The sequence below is a fragment of the Alexandromys fortis genome, unplaced genomic scaffold (assembly GCF_014885135.2).
Source record: "Alexandromys fortis isolate MF-2015 unplaced genomic scaffold, M_Fortis_MF-2015_v1.1 scaffold_1, whole genome shotgun sequence".
Classification (NCBI taxonomy): domain Eukaryota; kingdom Metazoa; phylum Chordata; class Mammalia; order Rodentia; family Cricetidae; genus Alexandromys; species Alexandromys fortis.
In genome coordinates, this window is record NW_026067927.1 from 13160933 (window position 1) to 13183460 (window position 22528).

Below are 22528 nucleotides of genomic sequence, written 5' to 3' on the forward strand. Positions count from 1 at the left end.
AACCCTCCAGCAGCCTGAGTACTCTGTTCTTGGGGTCCTCTTACCACCCTGTCTCCCCCCCCGCTCGGGGAGGAGCCGGTCCGAGCCCCTCCTGCTCCCCGCCCCCGAGGGGCGGCCCGGGGGGCGGATGGAGGAAGTGAGCGCAGCGGGGTGGAATGCGAGCGGGCGGGGCGGGGCGGCCCAGGGCGGCGGGGACAGCCGGCTGGGAGGCCGGGACAGCGGCCCGAACGCGCGCTGCGATGCCTCACTTCACCGTGGTGCCGGTGGACGGGCCGCGACGCGGCGACTATGACAACCTCGAGGGGCTCAGTTGGGTGGACTACGGGGAGCGCGCCGAGCGGGAAGACTCGGACGGTGAGGGTGCGCTCGACCGGGGCCGGGACGGGGGGCGTCTACACGGGACCCGCTTGCGCCGCCGGACCGCGCGCGAGCACGTCCATGCGGGACTCCACTTTTCTTGCTCCACGAGCGCTCAGACCGACGAGTCTTCTCGGTCCGGGACTCCCGAGCCAGGTCATCCTCCACCCGCCCGCACCCCCAGCTCCTCCCCCGAGAGTCACGGGCGGGGGCTGCAGACGTGGCCGCCTGGGGAGGCCGGCCAGCAGGCTGTCTCGCTCAGGATGGTGCCGAACGCGCGTCCCGGGCCCGGACCAGGCTCAACGGAAGCCTCGATTGCAGCTTCCTCGCTTTCTGTGAATCGCCCCCATCCTCTTGAGAGTTATCCTTTCTTTCCCTGTGACTCACCGCCCCTCTTGTCCTCTCCCCACCCCTACGCTCTGGCCGGGTAGGAGCGAAGGGTGTGCTCCTTGAAGGGCCTCTCTCTGTTGGCCTGGGTGTAGATCTGTCGGTACATCAGGCTTCTGGGGAGCAGTTACACGGGGCCAAGCTTGTCTAGGCACTGTACATGAAGCAACTCGTTTTAATCCTCCAGCCTCCCCCATGGGACAGGTTCTGTTACTCGCACTTAGAAAGAAGTGAAGAGAGGTGGTGAAGAGTTATGTAACTGGTTCCCAGTGGGATTCAAACCCGGATGTGAAAGTGCAGTGCCTTAACCTAGGACTGGCCATGGAGGCGAACCCTTCCCCTCTGTGGTGCCTCTTCCTCCATCTTCCACCCCCGGAGGATCCTCAAGGCCAGTCCTGGCACACGCTTGGAATGTGACCATCCCTGGGAACATGTGTCTGTGGAGCTGTGTAGGCATGTGCAAATACATGTGTGTGGTAGAGTATCGCAGGGTGAAGGCAGGGTCAGTTCGGGACATCCTCATGGCTACTGTTTCCAGCAAGGCTGCCAGAGAGGAGCGTGATGCTATGGTTGATATAACAAATGTCTGTGGTGTCTGGGACTGACGGTCACAGAAACGTGTAGGGTGATATTATCAGAGGCTATCTGATAGGTCCGTAATGGTGACATGCTTGGGGTAGCCTGTGCCTGATGTGAATGGTGGCAGAGTCACCTGTCTGCCACTTGTAGATGTGGTACAGGCCAGTGGCTGGGCTGCCTGAGGTCGTGGAGAGCTGTCAGACTTCACAGCTGTGTGTAAGGAACCCTAGGCCCAATGTCCCTGACTGCCTCTATCTTGGTCCAAGGAGTCAGAACAGTTTCCCTCCTCCCCTAGGCCTGGAAGGACGTTTGTCCCCAGATGATGTGCTGAGCCACATCATTAGCCTGGACCAGTGGGCAGTGCTAAGCCTTGGCCCCGCCTTGGTCCTTCACAGGGTGATCGGAGTAACCTGGAGCTATGCTGGCTGCTGGCTGTGTCCAGCAAGGTCCCACCAGGCTAGGCCACCTCCTCCCACCCCACCCCCTTCTTCTCATCCTCTTACTCCTTTTCATCCAGACTGTGGCTTTGTTTGCAGCATGGGGGATACCCTGCACCCTGGTGAGTGATTTTGCTTCTTCTTAACCGGTATAGCAAAGGGTCAGAGAGCACAGAACTAACTTAGGCTCAGCTCTCCTGAAACCCCTCAACAACCCCTCAACTTCTAGCACACGCCTCTACTCTGAGGGGCCAAAGTAGGCCGTCTCATCTAGGTGGCCTGTGGCAGGAGTCGGAAGGTCAAGGAAGTGCACTGTAGGTAGATGCTATGTAAGTGGGGACCAACAATGTCACCCAGGTCATTCCCTACCATTGGGACTTTTACAATTGTTGGTAGGAACACACCTGTGTGTTTCACAGGACGCCCCGGGCCTGAGTTGTGTCTGGTTCTCTGAGGGTCTCAGGTAATGTTTGAAAAACTTGAGCCTGGCAGGCAGGCATGCCTAAACCTGCCTTGGAATTTTTGGAATAGCTGAGGGCGGGTAGCTTGAAGTTTAGGGGAGTACAGATCTGAGGCACTGTTTAGACCCTCTCATATCCTATGGGAGGGGTCCTTAAATGAGGATTTGTGGAATCTAAGGAGTGCCTTCCCCGTGTCTGAGACCAGAGAGAACCTTTTCTGATGCATCAGGGAAGTTGGAAGAGGGAGTTCCTGCCTCTACTTTACAGACAATGATAGGGGTATGGAGAGAGTTAGCAGTTTCCCTTGGGTCACATAGGGCAAGAGGCAGGAATTCAAGCCAGATTGCTGGCCCTCCGAACACCCAGAGGCTGGGGTATGCACACAGTGGCCAAACTACATATCCCAGAGGTCATTTCTATGCTGAGATATCTTACTCTATCCCAGAGTGCCCCCTAAATGGACTGGGATCTAAAGTGTGAAAAGGGAACCCACAGCTCATCTGGCCCCCTTCACCACACAGCCATGCCTTGTCTTGTTCCTGGAAGAGGGTAAATGACATATACCAGAAGGTCAGGTAATAGAGACAGCCTCTAGAATGTCCAAGCCATCTGCGAGTGATGGTTGTAGGGACAAGGGATCAGCTGGGTAAGAGAGGGGCCACTAGTGTGTACTTGCTCAGCAGTTTGTAGAATTTTTTTCTTTTGGTTTCTTTTTTAACACAAGTTTCATGAGGTACTGGGGATCGAACCCAGGGCTTCGAGCGTAATAGGCAAGCACTCTGCCACTGAGCTACATTCCTAGTCCTTTGGCTGTTTTGTTTGTTTTCACTCTACAGCCCAGGCTGCCCTGGAAACCACTTTGTAGCCCGGATTGACCTTGAACTCAAGCTTTTCCCTCAACCACCTCACAGGGTCAAGGATTACAGATTTGTGCCACCAAGCCTAGGTCTACAGCGATGATTCTCCACCTGTGGATCAAACGACCCTTTCACAGGGGTCACTTAAGACCATTGGAAAACACAGATATTTACATTATGGTTCAGAACAGTAGCAAAACTGCAGTTATGAAGTAGCAACAAAAAGAATTTTCTGGTTGGGGGTCACCACATCATGAGGAACTGTCTTAAAGGATTGCAGCATTAGGAAGATGAGAACCACCGATCTACAGTTTCTAAATAATCATCCATTGTTCTTAGAAACGGTTGAGGTTGGCCAGCCAGCAGTGTGTGCGTTGAGCATCATTTATGTTTATTCCCAGCCTCGTTCCACAAAGGGATCTGAAGTACGCAATGAAAGTGCCCCCTGCAAGGCTCCAGGGGGAGAGGGCCGCATCTGAGGGATAAATTTATGGGAATTCCTAGTGGGCAAGGCAGGAAGGGAGGAAGATGAGCTGTGGAGCTGCTGTTCTCGTTTCTGTTGTGTTGCTCTGTCTCGTTGTGGTGGCGGTTGTTTCTGTTGTCGGAGCTTCTCATGGAAGAGTTGTCGATGGAAATGGCAGCTGTGACTGAATTTGGACATTTTTTCTCCTCATGATTTTTTCTCCTTCCTAAATGAGCACGGAAGTCGCAAATGCCACAGAGTGTCTGGGGAACTACCTGACCCCTCCAAGCTTTAACGCTACTTGGTGGATTGAAATGACTGCTGCTTTGTCACTGACCTACGATGCCATTGGTCTACGTGATCACTAAATGTGGGCAGAGAACCAGGTGTACAAAGCCAGGCACATGTACCTTCTGTGATCCCGGCACTGGGGAGACAGAGCCAGGAGGATCCCTGGAGCTTGCTGACTGACCAGTCTAGCTGAATTGGTGAGCTCTCGGTTTAGTGAGAGACCCTGTCTCAAAAAATAAGATGGCAAGTGAGAAAGGATTACACCTGATGTTGACGTTGGTCTCTATACTAAACACACACACACACACACACCACACATATAAAAAAGAAAGGGTGTGAGAGCTAGGCATGGTGCTTACATTTTTAATCAAAATACTTAAGAAGCTGTGGCAAGAGGATCGGCACGAGCTTGAGGCCAGCCTGGGCTCCAGCCTCAGAGGAGAAGGAGGGGCTGGAGAATGTGGTTGTGGCCCCTTGGTACAGCATTCGCCATAGTGCTCCGTGAATTTGTGGGTTCATCCCGACACATAGCAGAAAACGAATTCGTGCAGACTCTCTCCTTGCTGGGAGGTTTTCTGGTTGATGAGGCACATTTTCACCAGTCTGAGAAGTGATTGGAGCCTGCAGTAGACTTCTTAATCTGTCCTGGAGCAAACCGGAACCCTCGGACTCCTAAACTCAGGGATTCCTTTTGGATCTGGCCAACGGATGACACCTCCGCCCCCAATGCAGTTCATGCTCCTACATAGCTTCTGCTCAGTCCAAGATTCATCCCGTGCCCTGGCTTTCTCAATGGCTGTTTCTGGCTCCTGTGTACCCATGTGAGATTGGCCCCGTCTCCCAGCATGCTCTGGGCTACCCTCCGGGACACCTCACGCGGTGCATGGTGGGGTAGCTAGCTGGCCTCTAGTGGGGCCATGGCAGCGAAAGGCACTCTGTATGGTGTCATCTTCCTGGATGGCAGATTGGTGTCTGGCACTCTAGGTGCTACAGATCTGTGGGAAGAAGGAAGGTGGGGTCTCAGTGTTGGTTCTGGGCAGGCCCCGCCTCCTCAGCAGGCCTCGCCCTTCACGTACACTTGGCGCTAGTGTGGAAATGTGGACTTTTCTACAGAGAATGATGCCCTGAGATTTGATTCCTGGTGCCTTCTTTATGGTCCTTCAAGAAGGCTGAGAAGTGTATGATGAGGAAATGGAAGCTCAACATCGCTTTTCTTTCTTTCTTTCTTTCTTAATTTGGTTTCTGGGGTTTTTTTTTGGTTTTTTTTTTTTGGTTTTTTTTTTTTTTTTTTTTTTTTTTTTTTTTTTTCGAGACCGGGTTTCTCTGTAGCTTTCGGGCCTATCCTGGGATTAGCTCTTGTAGACCCGACTGGCCTCGAACTCACAAAGATCATCTGCCTCTGCCTCCTGAGTGCTGGGATTAAAGGCGTGTGCCACCACCGCCCATCCTTTTCTTTTTTCTTTTTTTCTTTCGTGTGTGTGTGTGTGTGTGTGTGTGTGTGTGTCAGGGTTTCTTAAAAGCTATGGCTTCCAAAAGTGTTTTAGAGTGTTTCTCAGCCTCCTGGCTAAGACGTGCAGTGCTGTTTTGTGGGTTGTGGCCATCTGGGGTGGGGTATAGGCTGGGACTCAGGGAGGCAGCAACTCACTTTCCCTCTCTCTCCACAGGACAGAGTAACCACAGAGAGAACAGCCCTTTCCTTTGCCCTTTGGAAGCTTCCAGAGGAAGTGACTACTATGACAGGAACCTGGCACTGTTTGAGGTAACTGGGGGAACCATTCAGGTGCGGTGGATAGGTGGGCGATTATCAGGGGCTTCTCCAGACCGCTCAGCTAAGCCAGGCTGTGGTTCTCTTGGCCCCTCTGAGACCCTCGCAACCCTACCTCCGTTGCCATCTCCAGGGCCATTCACCTTCGCCCTCCTGTGCCCCTCACCAAGGCGACTACTTCCTCACACTTTCTTACCCCTCCATGCCCCAGGCTTTTCCCAGCCCGTGGCTTTGCTGTCTGCTGTGGATAGAATCTTTCTTTTCATTTCTCTTCCGACCCCTTTCCCCTCTGGTTACAGAGGCCTCTTCTTTCTCCTCGCTCTCTCTGCCTCCGTAGCTGTAGCTCTGGCGCACACTTCTCTGGAAAGGTTCCCACATTTCTGCCTTTCGCCGGGATTTTTTTCTCTGCAGACCCAAGCTGAGAAATAAGATCTGGACTTAAGACGTGGTTCAGATTCCTAAACCCTGAGCCTGTACATTAATCTGCCTCACAGCCAAGAAATGTAGGCTTCTCAGTCTGCACACATCCAAAGAACCTCCAAAGTCTCTCACCACTCCCAGCCAGACTCCCCGTGTTACAGGGTCAGAAAGGTGGCAGGGAGCATCACAACAGGTGGTGGTCACAGTGCTAAGGCCACAGTGGCAGGGAAACCTTCGACCCCTTGAATGCTAGAAATCCTGTGATCTGTCCCCACCTGAAGAGAAGGGGGAGGCGGACAACAGACATCCTCCCTTGGAGATGAGTATGTTTTTCATAGACTAGGGCCTGAGGACACCAGACAGGTCAGGGTTCAGACAACTAATGGATTACAGTTGTTCCAGATATCCCTCTTTTGTCTTTCTCGGTTTTCCGGATGTAACCTGGGTGGTGGTGGTGTGTGTGTGTGTGTGTGCATGCACATGTGCGCACACGTGTGTGTTAAGATAGATGCTAATCCCAGAGACCCAGCCATAGCTTCAAAGTGGCCAAGCAGGCAGGAAGAAGTGTACAGTCTGTCTGTCTGCCAGCAGGGCCTGCCCTTCCTTCTCCCCTGAGGCGGGTGGTTTTCACAAATGAGCTGGCAGTGATTGCAGCCAAGGTGGGGCAGAGAAGCAGCCGCTGGGCCTTTGAGTGCTGCCTTCTGGGGTGTGGTGCCCACACCTGCCCAGCTAGCTGGCTTGGGCTTCCCCAGGCAAGAGCTGGGATCAAGTCCAGGCCTGCCTCAGGGCTTGGCACTAGGCCTGACACTGGCCTGGCCTGGCCTGGCCTATTGCCATCTTGCCCTGTGGCTCTGTTTATAGGAGGAACTGGACATACGCCCAAAGGTGTCTTCTCTCCTGGGCAAGCTTGTCAGCTACACCAACCTCACCCAAGGAGCCAAGGAACATGAGGAAGCCGAGAGCGGGGAAGGTGCCCGTCGGAGAGCTGTCAAGGTGAGTAAGTCAATGTCAGCAGAAAGGCCGCATTTGGGGAGCCAGAGTGCCATGGATTTAGATGCTGGAAATAGATGTTTCCCTCTGGGGTGTTGAGCATACCTGGACCAATGGGTGGTGGGCGTGCAGGGTGGGAACTGAGTGCCTTAAGCTGAAGGAGACTTCAGAGGCTAAGAGCCGAGGAGGAGCTCCTGGGAGCAGAGGGCCAAAGGAACCTCAAAAGCAACATGAGGAGCAGTAGCTCCTTGTTCCTAACTGTCAGCAGATGAGACACAGTTTTCAGAGTGGACCCAGGTTGGCCGGGCCATGGTGGTGCATACCTTTAATATCAGGAGGCAGAGGCAGGCGGATCGAAGAGTGAACTCAGGATCTAGAATATTATTTTCACACACACACAAAAAAATCTTTGAGACGGAAGTTGGGCTTGGTGGTACACACCTGGAGTCCTGGTGATTTTAAAGGGGCTAATGCAGGCAGATTGGCTGTGCCTCGGCCTTCTCAGAGCTGTCTGGGCAAGCAGCTGTGCTTGGAAGGAATGGGGGTCTGTCTGAGCCCGCTACCGCATTCTCCTTGGCAGTAAACACAAGCCAAAGTAATTCCTAGTTGAAATAAACCAGATTACTGGCTTCAGACCTGCTTATGGAGATGTGGGCATTGCTGAGGGGGGTCCAGGAAAGTTAGCCAAGCCAAAGTGTATCCTTTATCTTCTGCTGATGCAAGTCAGCCCCCTCTTCAGAGAGGGCAGCTGGTATCTTGAGGTGGTCTAGACGTGACTCCACCTTGTTCTGCTGGTTGTGATTTTGTTGGCATGTTCTGAACTAAGACAGCAAAAATTCAGCCAGGCGGTGGTGGCATGTGCCCTTAGTCCTGGCACCCCGGGTCTGAGTCCAAGGCCAGCCTGGTCTACAGAGTGAATTCCAGGAAGTCCAGGGCTACACAGACAAACCCTGTCTTGAAAAACAAGCAAACAAGCAAAAAAGATAGCGAGAATTCTGCCTGTCTCTAGTCATTCCTACCCAGCCCTACATAGGAGCAGTTTCAACTTCCAAAGAGTATTGCTTGGTGCTAGTAGAATCCTTGAGCAATGCCTGGGAGCTGGTGACTGGGAATAAAAAAACAAAAAAGGCCAGTGGGGGAAAACCTGAGTTTGTAAGGGGCTTTGGTCCTGGGCTTAATTAGGAGCCTGTGAAGATGCTCAGCCACCCAATGTACCTGATCCTAGTATAGTAATGATGCAAGAAGGTAGCTAACAGTCCTAGCCCCACGGCTGACCCATGGAGTGAGGACTCTGGCTAAATCTAATAGGAGCTAGGGAGCCATGGGTCTCAGAAAAGAAGGCTTGAATAAGGGAGGGTGGGCCTCCAACCCTCCAGAACTGCCAGACCGTGCCAGAACTGAAAGTCAGCCTCTTCTCTCTGGCAGCCACTTCTGCTCTAACCCAGTGACCTTCCGAGACTGCCAGGGGTTATTTAGGGATGCAAAAAGCATTTCCTGCCCGGCCCTTTCCCACACTGCCCTTTAGAGTGACTCAGCCTAGACTGGGGGTAAGAATAGGAGCTCTTGCTACTACCACCATCCTGTAGGTGATGTCCTCCGAGAAAGGCACCAGAACCCAGAACAAGGTTTATCTCTCACCTATACAGCCTTGTGCAGGATGGCATACGCAAGCTTCTGTTCTTACTCAGGCTCCAGGCCCAGCTTTAGGGCAGAGGAGGATCTGCTGGGGTTCTGTGGATGCTCTCAGGACCCCACTGCCCTGGGTTGTGTCAGTGTTGCCTTTGCACACACCACCTCTCTCACGGCCTCCTGGGTAGCCCCTCACCTGCCCTTCCAGAGTCAAGAAACTGCTGGCCTGTATGTTAGAGCTTTCTCACTTGCTCTGAGAAAACCTGACTTCTGTTATGTCTGTGAAACTCCCAAAGCAGGAAGGGACTTAGAAGGCACCACTCACTGGGTTCAAGAGCACTTTGGGTGGACTTGTTGGGCCTGGTGGTGTTAGAACAGTAAGGAAACAGTGTTAGTCAGGGTTCTCTAGAGGAACAGAACTTAAAGAATATATATACTGAATATATATATATACACCGAATATATATAATAAAGAATATGAATGTATATACATGTATGTGTGTATATATACACACATATAAAAATATACGTATAAATATAAATAAATACATACACATATATAAAAGGATTTACTAGATTGGCTTTACAGGCTGTGGTCCAGCTAGTCCAACAGTGGCTGCCTACCAATGGAAAGTCCAAGAATCCAGTAGTTGCTCAGTCCACAGGGCTGGATGTCTCAACTGGTCTTCAGTGTATGCTGGGACCCTGAAGAAGCAGGCTCTGGTGCCAGTGAAGGAAGGAATGGACTTGCTAGCGAGAGTGAGAGCAAGCAGACAAGAGAGCAAGCTTCTTTATTCCATGTCTTTACATAGGCTGCCAGCCAAAGGTGTGGCCCAGGTTAAAGGTGGATCTTCCAACCACAGAGATCTGAGTTAGAAGTGGGTCTTCCCGCTTCTGATGATTTAATTAACAAAGAAAGTCTCTCACAGGTGTGCCCAGCCATTTGTGTTTTTGTGAATACCAGTTGTGAAGTCGACAACCAAGAATAGCCATCACACAAGCCAAGTCTACTAAATACGGTCGTGGACATACTGGTGTATAGTCCAGAGGAATGTAGTTCAAAACTGCGCCTGACAGGGGAGGTGATGGGCTGTGTCCAGTGGCCAGAGCCGAGGAGTCTGGACCACATGCCCCACACTCCGTTAGAGGGCAGTGCAGAGGATTTTCAACAGGAATGATGGCTTTGGACTTGGTTTTCAGAGGTTGGCAGGCACGGGAGGCGCCATCCAGTGTCCCCAATTACCGGTACAAAGCAGGCTAGTGTCCAAGCCACCTCGAGGCCAGCAAGGCAGAACTCTGTCTACCTAAGCTGGAGATGGGGATCAGAGAGAGGAAGGGCAGCTACAACATTCTGAGCTTTGGCTTGCATAATGAGGCCAGGTGAGAAGGGCTCCACTTCCAGGAAGTTGAGCAGAAGTCAGAAGCCAGGTGCGGCAGTGTACTCCTGTAATCTCAACACCCCAGAGGCTGAGACAGGATCGCCATAAGTTTGAGGTCAGCGTGGTTACATAGTGAATCCCAGGCTAGCCTGACCAAAGAGTGAGACCCTGTTTCCAAAAGCAAACACCAAGAAGAGGAGAACCAGAAATAGTGTGCATGTATATAATGAGGCAGGAAGATCATCAGAAGTTCCGGGCTCTCTTGGTCTACATAGAGAGTTCCCGGTCAACCAGGAACTTATCTCAAAAGCAAATGAACAAATGAACATCTAAAGAAGGGAAAGAGGCAAGCCTTTGGTGTGGGGGGGTGGGCTAAGGTTTAGAGCCTTACACATAAGACAGTAGGGGTTTGTCTGTCCAGATGACTGCATGGGTAACAGCACTTGAGGCACACACCTAGTGGCTTCAGTCTGAGCATTGTCACATGAACGTGTAGGTGTGTGTACATGCTACACCCACACACATACACTAATGATTTAAAAGAAGCTGGGCAGTGGTAGCACACGCCTTTAATCCCAGCACTTGGGAGGCAGAAGCAGGTGGATCTCTGTGAGTTCGAGGCCAGCTGGTCTACAAAGTGAGTTGCAGGACGGCTAGGATTGTTACACAGAGAAACCCTGTCCCAAAAAACAAAACAAAAAGAAAAAGAAAATAAAAATCAGGTCTCATACCTTCTTAGTCTGAACTGTCTTCCTATGGGAGAGCCTGCAGAAATAGCCTAGCTCTGCTCCTGCCTCCTGTGCTCCATTGGACCCCAGGCATAGAGGCTGCTGAGTGACTGGGCGCTCCTTCCTGTGGCGTATCTGGACCTCTCTGATGCCGTGTGTCCTCTCCCCTCCTGCCCATTTAGGCACCCAGCATGGGCACCCTCATGGGAGTGTACCTTCCCTGCCTGCAGAACATCTTCGGGGTCATCCTCTTCCTGCGGCTGACCTGGATGGTGGGCACAGCCGGTGTGCTGCAGGCCCTCCTCATAGTGCTCATCTGCTGCTGCTGTGTGAGTGTCTGGGGGCGGAGCCGGGCTGGGAGCCCACCCAGCTGAGCCGCTCATCCAGGCCTTCCTTCCTACAGACCCTGCTGACAGCCATCTCCATGAGTGCCATTGCCACCAATGGTGTGGTTCCGGGTGAGTAAATGCTACCTGTGAGCCCGTTGTAAGGAACATGGCTCGGAATCTACCTAGATCTGCCCGCTGTCCTCCATTACCCCTCCTTCCCAGGGAATTTTCTGGTAGGGGCCTCTAAGATCTGAGCAGTGACATCCTTGCCTCCAAGACAGTGCCTCCTGGGAGCTCTTCTGCTCAACAGAATTTGAAGCTGCTGTTCTGTTTTGTCACTATAAAAGTAGTGTGCCCTTCCCAAGAAGGAACAATGCGTATTTACTATAAGAGAGCTTGAATGGTCAGGAAGCGGAATGGAAACTCAAAAGCACCCATACCCTCACCAGGCTGACTGAGTTTGTTAGTGCTGGCTTTTGAAGTGCATGGCCTTAGGTGCTCACAAAGTGTTAGTCTCTCTAGGTGTATACAATTCACATTTCGCCAAGTTTGGAAATTTTCTTGAAAGCAGGTTACTTTATGCAGGATATAACCAGTTTATGGAATTGTCTCCTGTTTATGGATTCGTTTTCAACAGTGTATTTTGTTTTTGTTTTTTTGTTTGTTTTGTTTTGTTTTGTCTTTTGAGACAGAGTCTCACCATGTAGCTAGCCTTGGCTGGTCAGAAACTCTCTATGTAGACCAGGCTGGCTCTGAACTTGAAGTGATATTGCTTCTGATGCCACTACATCAGCCTTCCCCTCACCCCCACCGTTGTATTGTCATGACAGTCTGAGACACCTTGATTCTTCATTTAGGGGAGTCCTTAAGGTGGGTTTGCAAATAAAAGAGACTGACCACTTTTGCATTTTTTGATGCCTGTTATTAGACTTTCGGCAGAGAGGACTTAATAGCAGTGTTGGACCACTGTCTCTGAGCTCTTTGTTGACTGCCTGCTTTCTAGGGTGCTGGATCCTAACAGAAGCCAAGACTCAGGGCAGGCCTGGACAAGACGCTGGTCCTGCCCTGGTCTGCTAAAGAGAAACGCAGTCTTTGTTCTTTTGGGTGGCTGTGCAGGTTCCCTGTGAGGGAGATCTCACTGAAGAACCAGTCTTGACCCGTGTACACTTTCTCCATCATAGCTGGTGGCTCCTATTTCATGATTTCCCGTTCGCTGGGACCAGAATTTGGAGGTGCCGTGGGCCTGTGCTTCTACCTGGGGACGACATTTGCAGCGGCCATGTATATCCTAGGGGCCATTGAGATCTTGCTGGTGAGTTGTGCAGAGCCTCGGTTAACCTAGTGGTGAACAGTCTCTGTATACTCTAGAGGCTGTTAGTACTTCCCTCTTCCCTGATCATCAGGGTTTGGGGTTTTCTGGTGGAGGCCTCAAGGGAGCAGGATCTTTGCTCAGATCTGTTCCCCCTTAAACCTGTGCTAGTTTGGGCCAAGCAGGGAAGAGGCCTTCAACTTGACCTGGATATTCCTCCTATCCAAACACTGTTTGGGCCATGGCTCAGGGTCTGCCAACTGTTGGATTAGGCTGATCTTGATGGTGACAGAGAGATTGCCTCCTAGACTTTTGTGGGCCCTGACGGCTCTGTCTCCCCCAGCCTCTGTGCCTGCCGGGATCCTTTAGATCTATGTTCTCCTTGTCCTTAAATCAGAGTGAACAGCCATAGACTGCTATCTGGAGGCCCGTGAATCCCATGGGTGCCGACTCAGACCCAGAACCCCTACTCACCAATGCATGGCTTCCACCAATGGGAGAGAAACCGTGGGGGAAGCACGGTGACATGAGGAGAGTGTCACAGGGTGACAGGTGCCCCCTTGGAGATCCAGAGAATACATGTTTAGACACACTGTGTGGTACTGCCAGCCAGAAGCCAGGACCTTTTGTCTAGATCTGAGTTTTTATTTCCTGTTTCTCACGTTTTTCTGTGTTATTTGGGAGGAGATGTTATCTATAAGGAAATGTGTCCCTTTTTCCCAGTGTATTTGTTTCTTCAACCATGTAATTATATAGGCGTCTGGAGGTTTACTTTGTTCTCTGGGTTATTGGTATAATCCGATACCATCTTTATTAGGTTGGCACCTGTGTCTGTATCTCCTTTTCTTGCATTCCTTGCCTTCCCTTTCTTTCAATACTGGTTTTGTTGAACTACAACATGCATGGTAAGTAATTCATTACTCATTCAAAAAGTGTCCGGCTCGGGCCAGTGAATGGCTTAGTGTTCAGTCCTCGGGACTCACATGATGGAAGGCAAGAGCCGACTCCTGCAATTCCTACTCTGACCTCCACCCTGATAAATAAATGCTTTTCCTTTTTTTTTTTTTTGTGGTTTTTCAAGACAGGGTTTCTCTGTAGCTTTGGAGCCTATCCTGGAACTAGCTCTTATAGACCAGGCTGGCCTCAAACTCACAGAGATCCGCCTGCCTCTGCCTCCCAAGTGCTGGAATTAAAGGTGTGTGCCACTACCGCCCGGCTTAAATGTTTTTTCTTTAACATTAGAACTCAGAAGGCTAAAGCAGGATATTGTAAGTTTAAAGTCCGTCTGACCTACATAGCAAAACCTTTCATATATATATATGCTGGGTGTGAAGGTGCCACCTTTAATCCCAGTATTCAAGAGGTTGAAGCGGTGGATCTTTGTGGCTTCAAGGGCAGCCTGGCCTACACAGTGAGTTCCAGAACAGTCAAAGCTACATAGTGAGATACTGTCAAAAAAGAAAAGAAAGAAGAAAATGTACAAAGTTTTTGGTTTTCAGGATGCTCTGGGGATGTAACCACTGCCAGAATCAGTTTAGAACGTCTTCATTATTCTAAGAGAAACTTCATTAGTAATTAGTCAATCTCCCTTCTTCCCATCCCTTAGCAGACACTAGTCTGTGTTCCCTCTCTGTGGATTTGCTCTTCTGGACATTTCACACACTGTTGGTCTTCTACGGGTGGGTTCTTGTAGACACACTTTTAAAAAGAAAACCCCAGACAGAAGCCTTGAACTGGAACTCTGTCTTCTTGTTGCAGACCTACATTGCTCCACCAGCTGCCATCTTTCACCCGTCGGGCACTCACGACGTGTCAAGTGCCACCTTGAATAACATGCGAGTGTATGGGACCATTTTCCTGACTTTTATGACTCTGGTGGTGTTTGTTGGTGTCAAGTATGTGAACAAATTTGCCTCACTTTTCCTGGCCTGTGTGATCATCTCCATCCTTTCCATTTACGCTGGAGGCATCAAGTCTATTTTTGACCCTCCTGTGTTTCCGTAAGTAGCTAGGGCATTTGTCCAGTCATTGTGCTGACACCCTTTCTAAGCCTCTGATGCTCTGTGTATCCCTCAGATTGCTGGGTGGGAGCGGGCTGGGACTCCAGCCGAGCAGGTGCCAGTGCTTCTCCCCTGCAGGGTATGCATGCTGGGCAATAGGACCCTGGCTCGGGACCAGCTTGACATCTGTGCCAAGACGGTTACGGTGGACAATGAGACAGTGGCCACCAGGCTGTGGAGTTTCTTCTGCCATAGCCCCAACCTTACTGCTGACTCCTGTGACCCCTACTTCCTGCTCAACAATGTGACCGAAATCCCTGGCATACCTGGGGCAGCTGCTGGTGTGCTCCAGGGTGGGTCCTCCCTCTGGTCTCCTAAGCCCACCATACCCCCAGTCCCCAGGCTGAGCAGCAAAGCAAAACACAGAAGCTGTCCTTGTATGCCCAGATCAAGGCAGGCGGGGCAGGCTTGGCGGCTTTCCCTGCTCAGTGGTGTCCTTTTAGCCTGGCTCCTTGTAGCTGAATTTAGGATGAACGGAGCCTGTTTGGCCAAAGTCCCAGGCCCACAGTGAACCCTGTAAAGTTCTGACATTCCCTTTTGCTTGGCTACCAGCCCCTGATGCAGTGGGGGATGTTCCCACAAGAATCATAAAGGGCCTCTGTCTGAGAGTCGGGCAGTAGTGAGGTCCAGGCCGACGAAGGTTCGGTCACCTTTATCTGTTACAGTTGTAACAGGACAGCATCCTCTCTGGCCAAAGCAGTCCTATGGAAGACTCCATAGTCACTGTGCTGAGGCTGTCCCCAGAATTCCCCGAGCTCCCCTGCATCTGTAGGATCTTGCTGGGCTGCCCCAGACTTCTCTGGGGACATCAGTGGTGCTATAGTGGTAATGCTCCTGCCTCTACAGAAAACCTTTGGAGTACTTACCTGGAGAAGGGTGAGGTCGTGGAGAAGCATGGGCTGCCCTCTACAGACACCCTTGGCCTGAAGGAGAACCTGTCCCTGTATGTGGTGGCTGACATTGCCACATCCTTCACTGTGCTGGTTGGCATCTTTTTCCCTTCTGTAACAGGTAAGGTCTTCATGGCCACACGCTTAGCCCTACCCCAAATTCTAGAGACTCCCTGAGGGAATCTTGTCTGTTTTTTGGAGGCATCATGGCTGGCTCAAACCGCTCCGGGGACCTCCGTGATGCCCAGAAGTCTATCCCAGTGGGGACCATCCTGGCCATTGTTACCACTTCACTTGTGTGTATCCTTACATGGCATGGTAGGGCAGGTGTCAGGAGGGACTTCTTTGTACATAAGTTGCCAGGCAGTGTGTGCAGACACACCACACTCACGCAGGCATGGTACTTAACCTCCTTGCACACGACTGGGACTGCATGTGTACACCACGGGACCTTCTGATGTCTGCAGGCTATGACTGGGAAGGTCTCTAGGGCGCTGTGCGGGGAATGAATTGGGGTTACAATTTGGTAGACACCTAGTTTCCTTAATACAGCCCAGACTTCAGCAGCGTGATTCTCTTCGGCGCCTGCATTGAGGGTGTTGTGCTCCGGGACAAGTGAGTGAGCCGTGCCCCTCCCTGTCGGCTTTTTCTGCCCTCGCTCCAGCCCATCCCTCACCACCCATGGTCCCACATATCTCAGGCAGTTGACTCTAGTAAAAATCTGTGTAACCAGGTAGGTCAGGACCCTCCATGACTTTTGCCTCTGAGCTGATGGTGATGTTACCATCAAGGATGAGTTAAAGGGCAAAGATGCAAAGTCCAGGGCTGGCAACTGGCCTCCACTAGCATTTAGAGTCCTTCCTCTCAGCCTTTCTCCCTGAGGCACCACCCAGGGCTTGGCGGGCTTCCCATCAGGAGCATGGTCTGAGCCTGGCCTCTGCAGGTACGGTGATGGCGTCAGCAGGAACCTGGTGGTGGGCACCTTGGCTTGGCCTTCGCCCTGGGTCATTGTCGTCGGCTCCTTTTTCTCAACATGTGGTGCTGGCCTCCAGAGCCTTACTGGGGCGCCACGTTTATTGCAAGCCATTGCCAAGGATAACATCATTCCCTTCCTCCGGGTAAGCCCTCCTGTGTGCCCCACAGCCTCGATGCTCTTGGCCCCTCATCCTAGCAAGGGGAGGGCAGATTCAGATGCAGCGTGGCTAGCTACATTGGCCCAGGCCTTGACAGCCATCCAGAAGGAGCTGCTGAGAGCTTCTCTGACCCTGTTTGCTGTTAGCAGTGTTGATTAGACCCAGAGTCTGTGGCTTGTCTGTGCTTCATCCAGAGCAGAGCAGAGTTGGAGACACTTGTGACTCCTAAAGGATGGACATGGGGCTGAGACCAGTGGGATGACTGGGGGCTGCAGATGTGGGCAGTGGAGGTGGTAGGAGCAGCTCCTTTTCTGGTGCCCGCAGGTGTTTGGCCATGGGAAAGCAAATGGCGAGCCAACGTGGGCACTCCTCCTGACGGCACTCATCGCTGAGCTGGGCATCCTCATCGCCTCCCTGGACATGGTGGCCCCCATTCTGTCCATGTGAGCTGGGGGAAAGGCAAGGGGTAGTCTTGGGGAAAGCTCCTTCATCAGCCTCCTTCACCAGCACCTCCCATTGGTCCTGCCTGGTGTCTAGGGTGCCACTGGGAGATGGGCTGGGCTAAGGGGGAGCTGGCAGGTCTGTTTACCCAGAAGCCAGCCTGGTACATCCACAGAGGCTGAAGAAACCAAGAGACCCTGTCAATGCCCATGGGAGCAGAAGGACAGCAGATGCCCACTTTGAAGAGGGCGAGCACCTGGTTGCCTTAGCCAAGCCCTCGCTGCCCCATCATTATTTTCAGTGTCCTGTGAGCTGAGGAGATGAGTGTGCTCGCGCCTTTCAGGTGTGGTGGCCAGGAGATCCTAGGGATCTCCGAGGCAGTTTGGTTTCTATACTCATCTGTGCCCATGTTGGGGCCCTCACCCGTTCTGCCCCACAGCTGATGGTCCGTCCTCATTCAGTTATAAAGGGGCTTTGCTTTACACACTCGGCTTACAGACCTGACAGGGCTGCCTTCATCCTGAGCAGCTTCCAGCCCTGTCCCCAGCCAGACCGGTCACATCTGAGTTCTCCTGTCACCCTAGCGCTCCCAGCTCCCCACAGAAGTGCATACCTCAAACTGTACTTTGTTTTTGTTTGGTTGGTTGGTTGGTTTGTTTTGGGTTTTTGTTTTGTTTTGTTTTGTTTGATTCTTGGTTTTGAGACAGGATTTTTTGTGTAGTTTTGGAGCCTATCCTGGAACTTACTCTATGGACTAGGTTGGCCTCAAACTCATAGAGATCCACCTGTGTCTGGGATTAAAGGCGTGCGCCACTGCCGCTCAGCTAAGCTATTCTTGCTGTAGGCATCTTGAGTGGTGTCTCCCTTGCCTCAGCTAAAGGAAATAGGGCGTCCTCTGTCATGTGACTCCTGCTGGCAGTCCCGTGTTGGGACTTACTCCCCCATGGGAGTTCCTGCCCCCTGATATCTCCCTCCCTCTGTCCATTCTCTTCATCACTGCGGATGGCGTTTGACGGCTTGTCCCCTCTCTTCCTTAGAAGGGCTCACACAGCCTGCCTTGCCCATGTCCTAATTCCACACGCAGCACAGCAGCCCCTGTCTCTTCAGAACAAAATTACATAGTCTTTATCATGTTTTCCTGACAGCCCCCATTCTGTCCCATGAAGTGTCCCCTGGCATTCCTCCACAGTCCTGTTACAACCTTCCCCTCATTATACCTGGACTTGGCTCCTTTCTCACTGCTCTGCTGGTGAATACTTCCCCATCCTCTGCCACTTGGCTCTGAGGGCATTTTCTCGATACCGCCATCTGTATCAGGCCATAGGAGTGGGTGCCTGGGGGATAGGAGCCATGGTGTGGGTCAGTTTCTGGGTCAGGTGTAGCCTGTTTTCAGGTGCCTAGAGGTACCAAGGAAGTTCCTGTGCTCCAGCTGCCTCCCGGTCCTGCAGGTTCTTTCTGATGTGTTACCTGTTTGTAAACTTGGCCTGTGCTGTGCAGACGCTTCTGAGGACCCCCAACTGGCGGCCCCGATTCAAATACTATCACTGGTGAGTGCCTGCTGGATCCCTGGCGCAAGTCCCTTGATCATTGGCCCTCCTGGGGAAGCCATGAGACCCTTCTTGGAAGACATCTGAGTTTCCCAGGCCTGGGCTCCTAAAATACTATGAGGGGGATTCTCCGCACACTTGGCCTGCTTCTTACGGTCCAGCTTGTGACTTGGGACCTGTAAGGGCCACCAGAGTGTGGGACAGACTGTGGCCTGGATTCCCCACTCTTACCCTCTCATCGCCTGCCCAGGGCGTTGTCTTTTCTAGGCATGAGTCTCTGCCTGGCTCTCATGTTTGTCTCCTCCTGGTACTATGCCCTAGTGGCCATGCTCATCGCAGGCATGATCTACAAGTACATCGAGTACCAAGGGTGAGTGAGGGGCTGCTGGCCAGCGGGCAGTCGCCTGGACAGCTCTGCCTGTGCCTCCTGAGTGGTTAGAATGGGCTGAATGCTGGGTTGGCGATGGCAGTCAGGGCCAACTTGGCTTTTTGGTCTGTAGTTAAGGGGCTGTGACTCTGGGCCTGGCCTTCCTTCAGCCTGTATTCACATAGAAACCCCTGGGTCCAGGGCTAGGAGTGCAGCTCCATAGTAAAGTACTCACTTAACATGCAGAAGAGGGAGAGAGGGGGGGGAGGGAGGGAACCAGGGGCTCAGTGTCTTGTGGTGGCATCTGCAGGGCTGAGAAGGAGTGGGGCGATGGGATTCGAGGCCTGTCCCTGAGCGCCGCACGCTATGCCCTGTTGAGGCTGGAAGAAGGGCCTCCGCATACCAAGAACTGGCGGTAAGTCCATGGCCTGACTGGCGGGGCCGTCTCAGGGTTCTTAGGGAACGCCAAGGGTGGGAGGTCCTAGAGTTCTCCCCCAGAGTCTATAAGAGGTACCCTCTTGCTTGCTGAGTCCTTGCCTCTGTGCTTCCCAAACCTGTGGGAGTCCAGATTCTCTGAGAATGAAAGCAGAGGACTCTTGGGAAAGGCCAGGCCCTCATCTCAGGCTGCCTACTGTCTGACCACCGCAGGCCTCAGCTCCTGGTGCTGCTGAAGCTAGACGAAGACCTTCATGTGAAGTACCCCCGCCTTCTCACCTTTGCCTCCCAGCTCAAGGCTGGGAAGGGCCTGACAATCGTTGGCTCCGTCATCCAGGGCAGCTTCTTAGAGAGCTATGGTGAGGCCCAGGCTGCTGAGCAGGTAATGGCCAGGGGTGGGAAGACAGCTTAGCCAAGTCAGTGGTGACTGGGGCGCAGCAGGCATATATGGGAGGGAACCAGTCTGGGCTACGGTGGCCAACCAGGTGGCCAACACTGCCACTGTCTTCAGGCTTGAATGAGTATAGTTGTCCCACCTTGAAACGCTTACAAGGTTTCCGATGAGACCCACTCCCGAGAGTTGTCTTTTGATGTCGGTATGATGTCGTGTGTTTGCACTATATTTACATTCACATACACACGTCACATTAGCACACACATAAAATGCATGCAATTCAGAAAATAGAACCTGTGGGCGGCAGCTTGCTCCCAGGTCTCCCCTATTAGGGATCCCAGCTGGGGTGGAAACAGGTGGTCCTTGCCTTTTGATGCTCTTGTATTCCCCACAGACAATCAAGAACATGATGGAGATTGAGAAAGTTAAAGGCTTCTGCCAGGTAGTGGTGGCCAGCAAGGTTCGAGAGGGACTGGCCCACCTCATCCAGTCTTGCGGCCTGGGCGGCATGAGACATAACTCCGTGGTGCTGGGCTGGCCCTATGGCTGGCGACAGAGTGAGGACCCACGTGCCTGGAAGACCTTTATTGGTGTGTGAGGGTCTGGCATCTAAGCTGGGCCAGGGACCAAGGGCCAGGGTTAAAGTGAGGTGGCAGAGACCAGAGGGTCACAGGCTGGCAGTCAGCAGTGACCCTCCTCCCTAGACACTGTGCGCTGTACCACAGCTGCCCACCTGGCCCTGCTGGTGCCAAAGAACATAGCTTTCTACCCCAGCAACCACGAGCGCTACCTGGAGGGCCACATTGACGTGTGGTGGGTCGTGCATGACGGAGGCATGCTCATGCTTTTGCCCTTCCTGCTGCGCCAGCACAAGGTGTGCCGGTTGGTTGGGCGTGGGTGAGGGCAGCTGGGCTCTTGGGAAGCCAGGTGTGGCTGAACCGCTTCGTCGCGGCAGGTTTGGAGGAAGTGTCGCATGCGCATTTTCACTGTGGCCCAGATGGATGACAACAGCATCCAGATGAAGAAGGATCTCGCCGTCTTCCTGTATCACCTCCGCCTGGAAGCTGAAGTGGAGGTGGTAGAGATGGTAAGCTGCCTGCCCTGGCCTGGCCCCGAGGATCCAGGTCCTGCAGCCTGGCCCTCATAGCTTCCCCTCTCTCCAGCATAACAGTGACATCTCTGCGTATACCTATGAGCGGACCCTGATGATGGAGCAGCGGTCTCAGATGCTGCGGCAGATGAGGCTGACCAAAACCGAGCGGGATCGAGAGGTAAATGGCTGCCCTGGTTCAAGCTTGGGTCATGGCCAGATCACACCTTTGGAAACACCGTCGTCTGATGGAGGTATCAGGATGACTCGTTTGACCAGGCATGATGGCTTATATCCATAACCCCAGCACAGGAGGTTAAGACAGGTAGATTCCTGTGAGTTCAAGGCTGGCCTACTCTGCATAGTGAGTTCCAGGCCAGCCTAGGCTACATAGCGGGACCCTGTCTCAAACAAACAAACAAAACCAACCAAACAAAAAGCTGGGCATGGTGGCTTATGGCTGTAATTCCAGTACTTAGGAGGCTGAGGCAAGAGGCCAGCTTGCTTTAAACTAACAAAACCCCTCACCTGCTCCACCTGAACCAGAACAATCAGTGCCCATATCCTAGAGGCAGGGTGGTCATGCCGGGCCAGCCAGGCCCCCATTTTCTCAGAGTACACTGTGGTTGTCCTCAGGCCCAGCTGGTCAAGGACAGACACTCAGCCCTGCGGCTAGAGAGCCTTTACTCAGACGAGGAGGACGAGTCTGCAGCGGGGACCGACAAGATCCAGATGACGTGGACCAGAGACAAGTACATGCCTGAGCCCTGGGACCCCAGCCATGCCCCTGACAACTTCCGGGAGCTGGTGCACATTAAGCCGTGAGTTCAAATGATGTTGAGGTCTTGAGTGGAGGAGGAGTGGGAGCAGGCAAGCTGTGCAGATGGGCCAGGGACAGAGACCTCTTTGCTAGGAAGCTCTCGGTAGCCTGTGATCAACTGCTCTCTGCAGGGATCAGTCCAATGTGAGGCGCATGCACACTGCCGTGAAACTCAATGAAGTCATTGTCACACGTTCTCACGACGCCCGCCTGGTCCTGCTGAACATGCCTGGCCCCCCTAAGAACAGCGAGGGTGATGAGAACTGTATCCTTTTGTGTAAAGGCAGACAGTGGGGTGCTATCCTCTCCTTGAGGTGCCCACGGGTGGGTGGGAGGTGGTGGTCCTGTGGCTGCCTCCTTGACCTGATGCCCTGCAGACATGGAATTCCTTGAAGTGCTAACTGAGGGCCTTGAACGGGTGTTGCTGGTGCGTGGAGGTGGCCGTGAAGTCATCACCATTTACTCCTGAGGCCAGGGGAGTCTTGTGGCCTGGAGTTGGGGTGTCTAGGACAACAACCGCCACCCCTACACCTACTTGCCAGTTCTGCTTTGCCCAGCCTTGCTCTGGACCAGCTTTGCTAGGTCTCCTGGGAAACCAAGCTTGGACCTGGCAATTGAAATGGATCCGAGGACCCGAGGACCCTGGGGGATATAGGGACTTTTCCTTCCCATACCCCAGTATAGGCCTATCCTGACTAGAAGACTGGTGAGGGTTGATATGGGATTTGAAGTCCCAGTCTGGCCCAGGAACGTTATTTATTGTATATTTATTGTTTGGATGTCATCATCAGAGAAGAGGGGAGGGACAACAAGAGGGGAAATTGAGCTGGGTCTGCCTGCAGGAAGACCTGGCTCAGGCTGCTGTGGACAGAGACCCTCATCAAGCCAAGTGGAATGGAGCTGGCCAAGCTGAGCCTGACTTTTTTCAATAAAACATTGTGTACTTCTGGGCCTCCTGCTGCCCCAGCTC

At 52.6% G+C, this 22528-nt stretch overlaps 1 protein-coding gene across 2 annotated transcripts; it reads left to right on the forward strand.

Annotated features, from left to right (window-relative positions):
• Positions 1-169: 169 nt before the first annotated feature.
• Slc12a4 (solute carrier family 12 member 4) lies at positions 170-22510 on the forward strand. 2 transcript variants are annotated; one of them, XM_050143777.1, is made up of 24 exons: positions 170-354; positions 5497-5591; positions 6879-7010; positions 10926-11072; positions 11147-11201; positions 12254-12384; positions 14140-14381; positions 14520-14734; positions 15288-15452; positions 15533-15631; positions 15889-15946; positions 16275-16449; positions 16789-16907; positions 18354-18452; positions 18703-18822; positions 19130-19234; positions 19468-19636; positions 20043-20238; positions 20353-20522; positions 20604-20735; positions 20812-20919; positions 21375-21559; positions 21690-21823; positions 21936-22510. In XM_050143777.1, the coding sequence occupies exons 1-24, from the start codon at positions 240-242 to the stop codon at positions 22025-22027; spliced, it is 3258 nt and encodes a 1085-aa protein (XP_049999734.1). In that variant the 5' UTR covers positions 170-239; the 3' UTR covers positions 22028-22510. The 2 variants fall into 2 exon arrangements, with proteins under 2 accessions (XP_049999734.1, XP_049999735.1); XM_050143778.1 differs by lacking the exons at positions 170-354; positions 5497-5591; positions 6879-7010 and having other exon boundaries at positions 10940-11072; positions 11131-11201.
• The last annotated feature ends 18 nt before the right edge of the window (positions 22511-22528 follow it).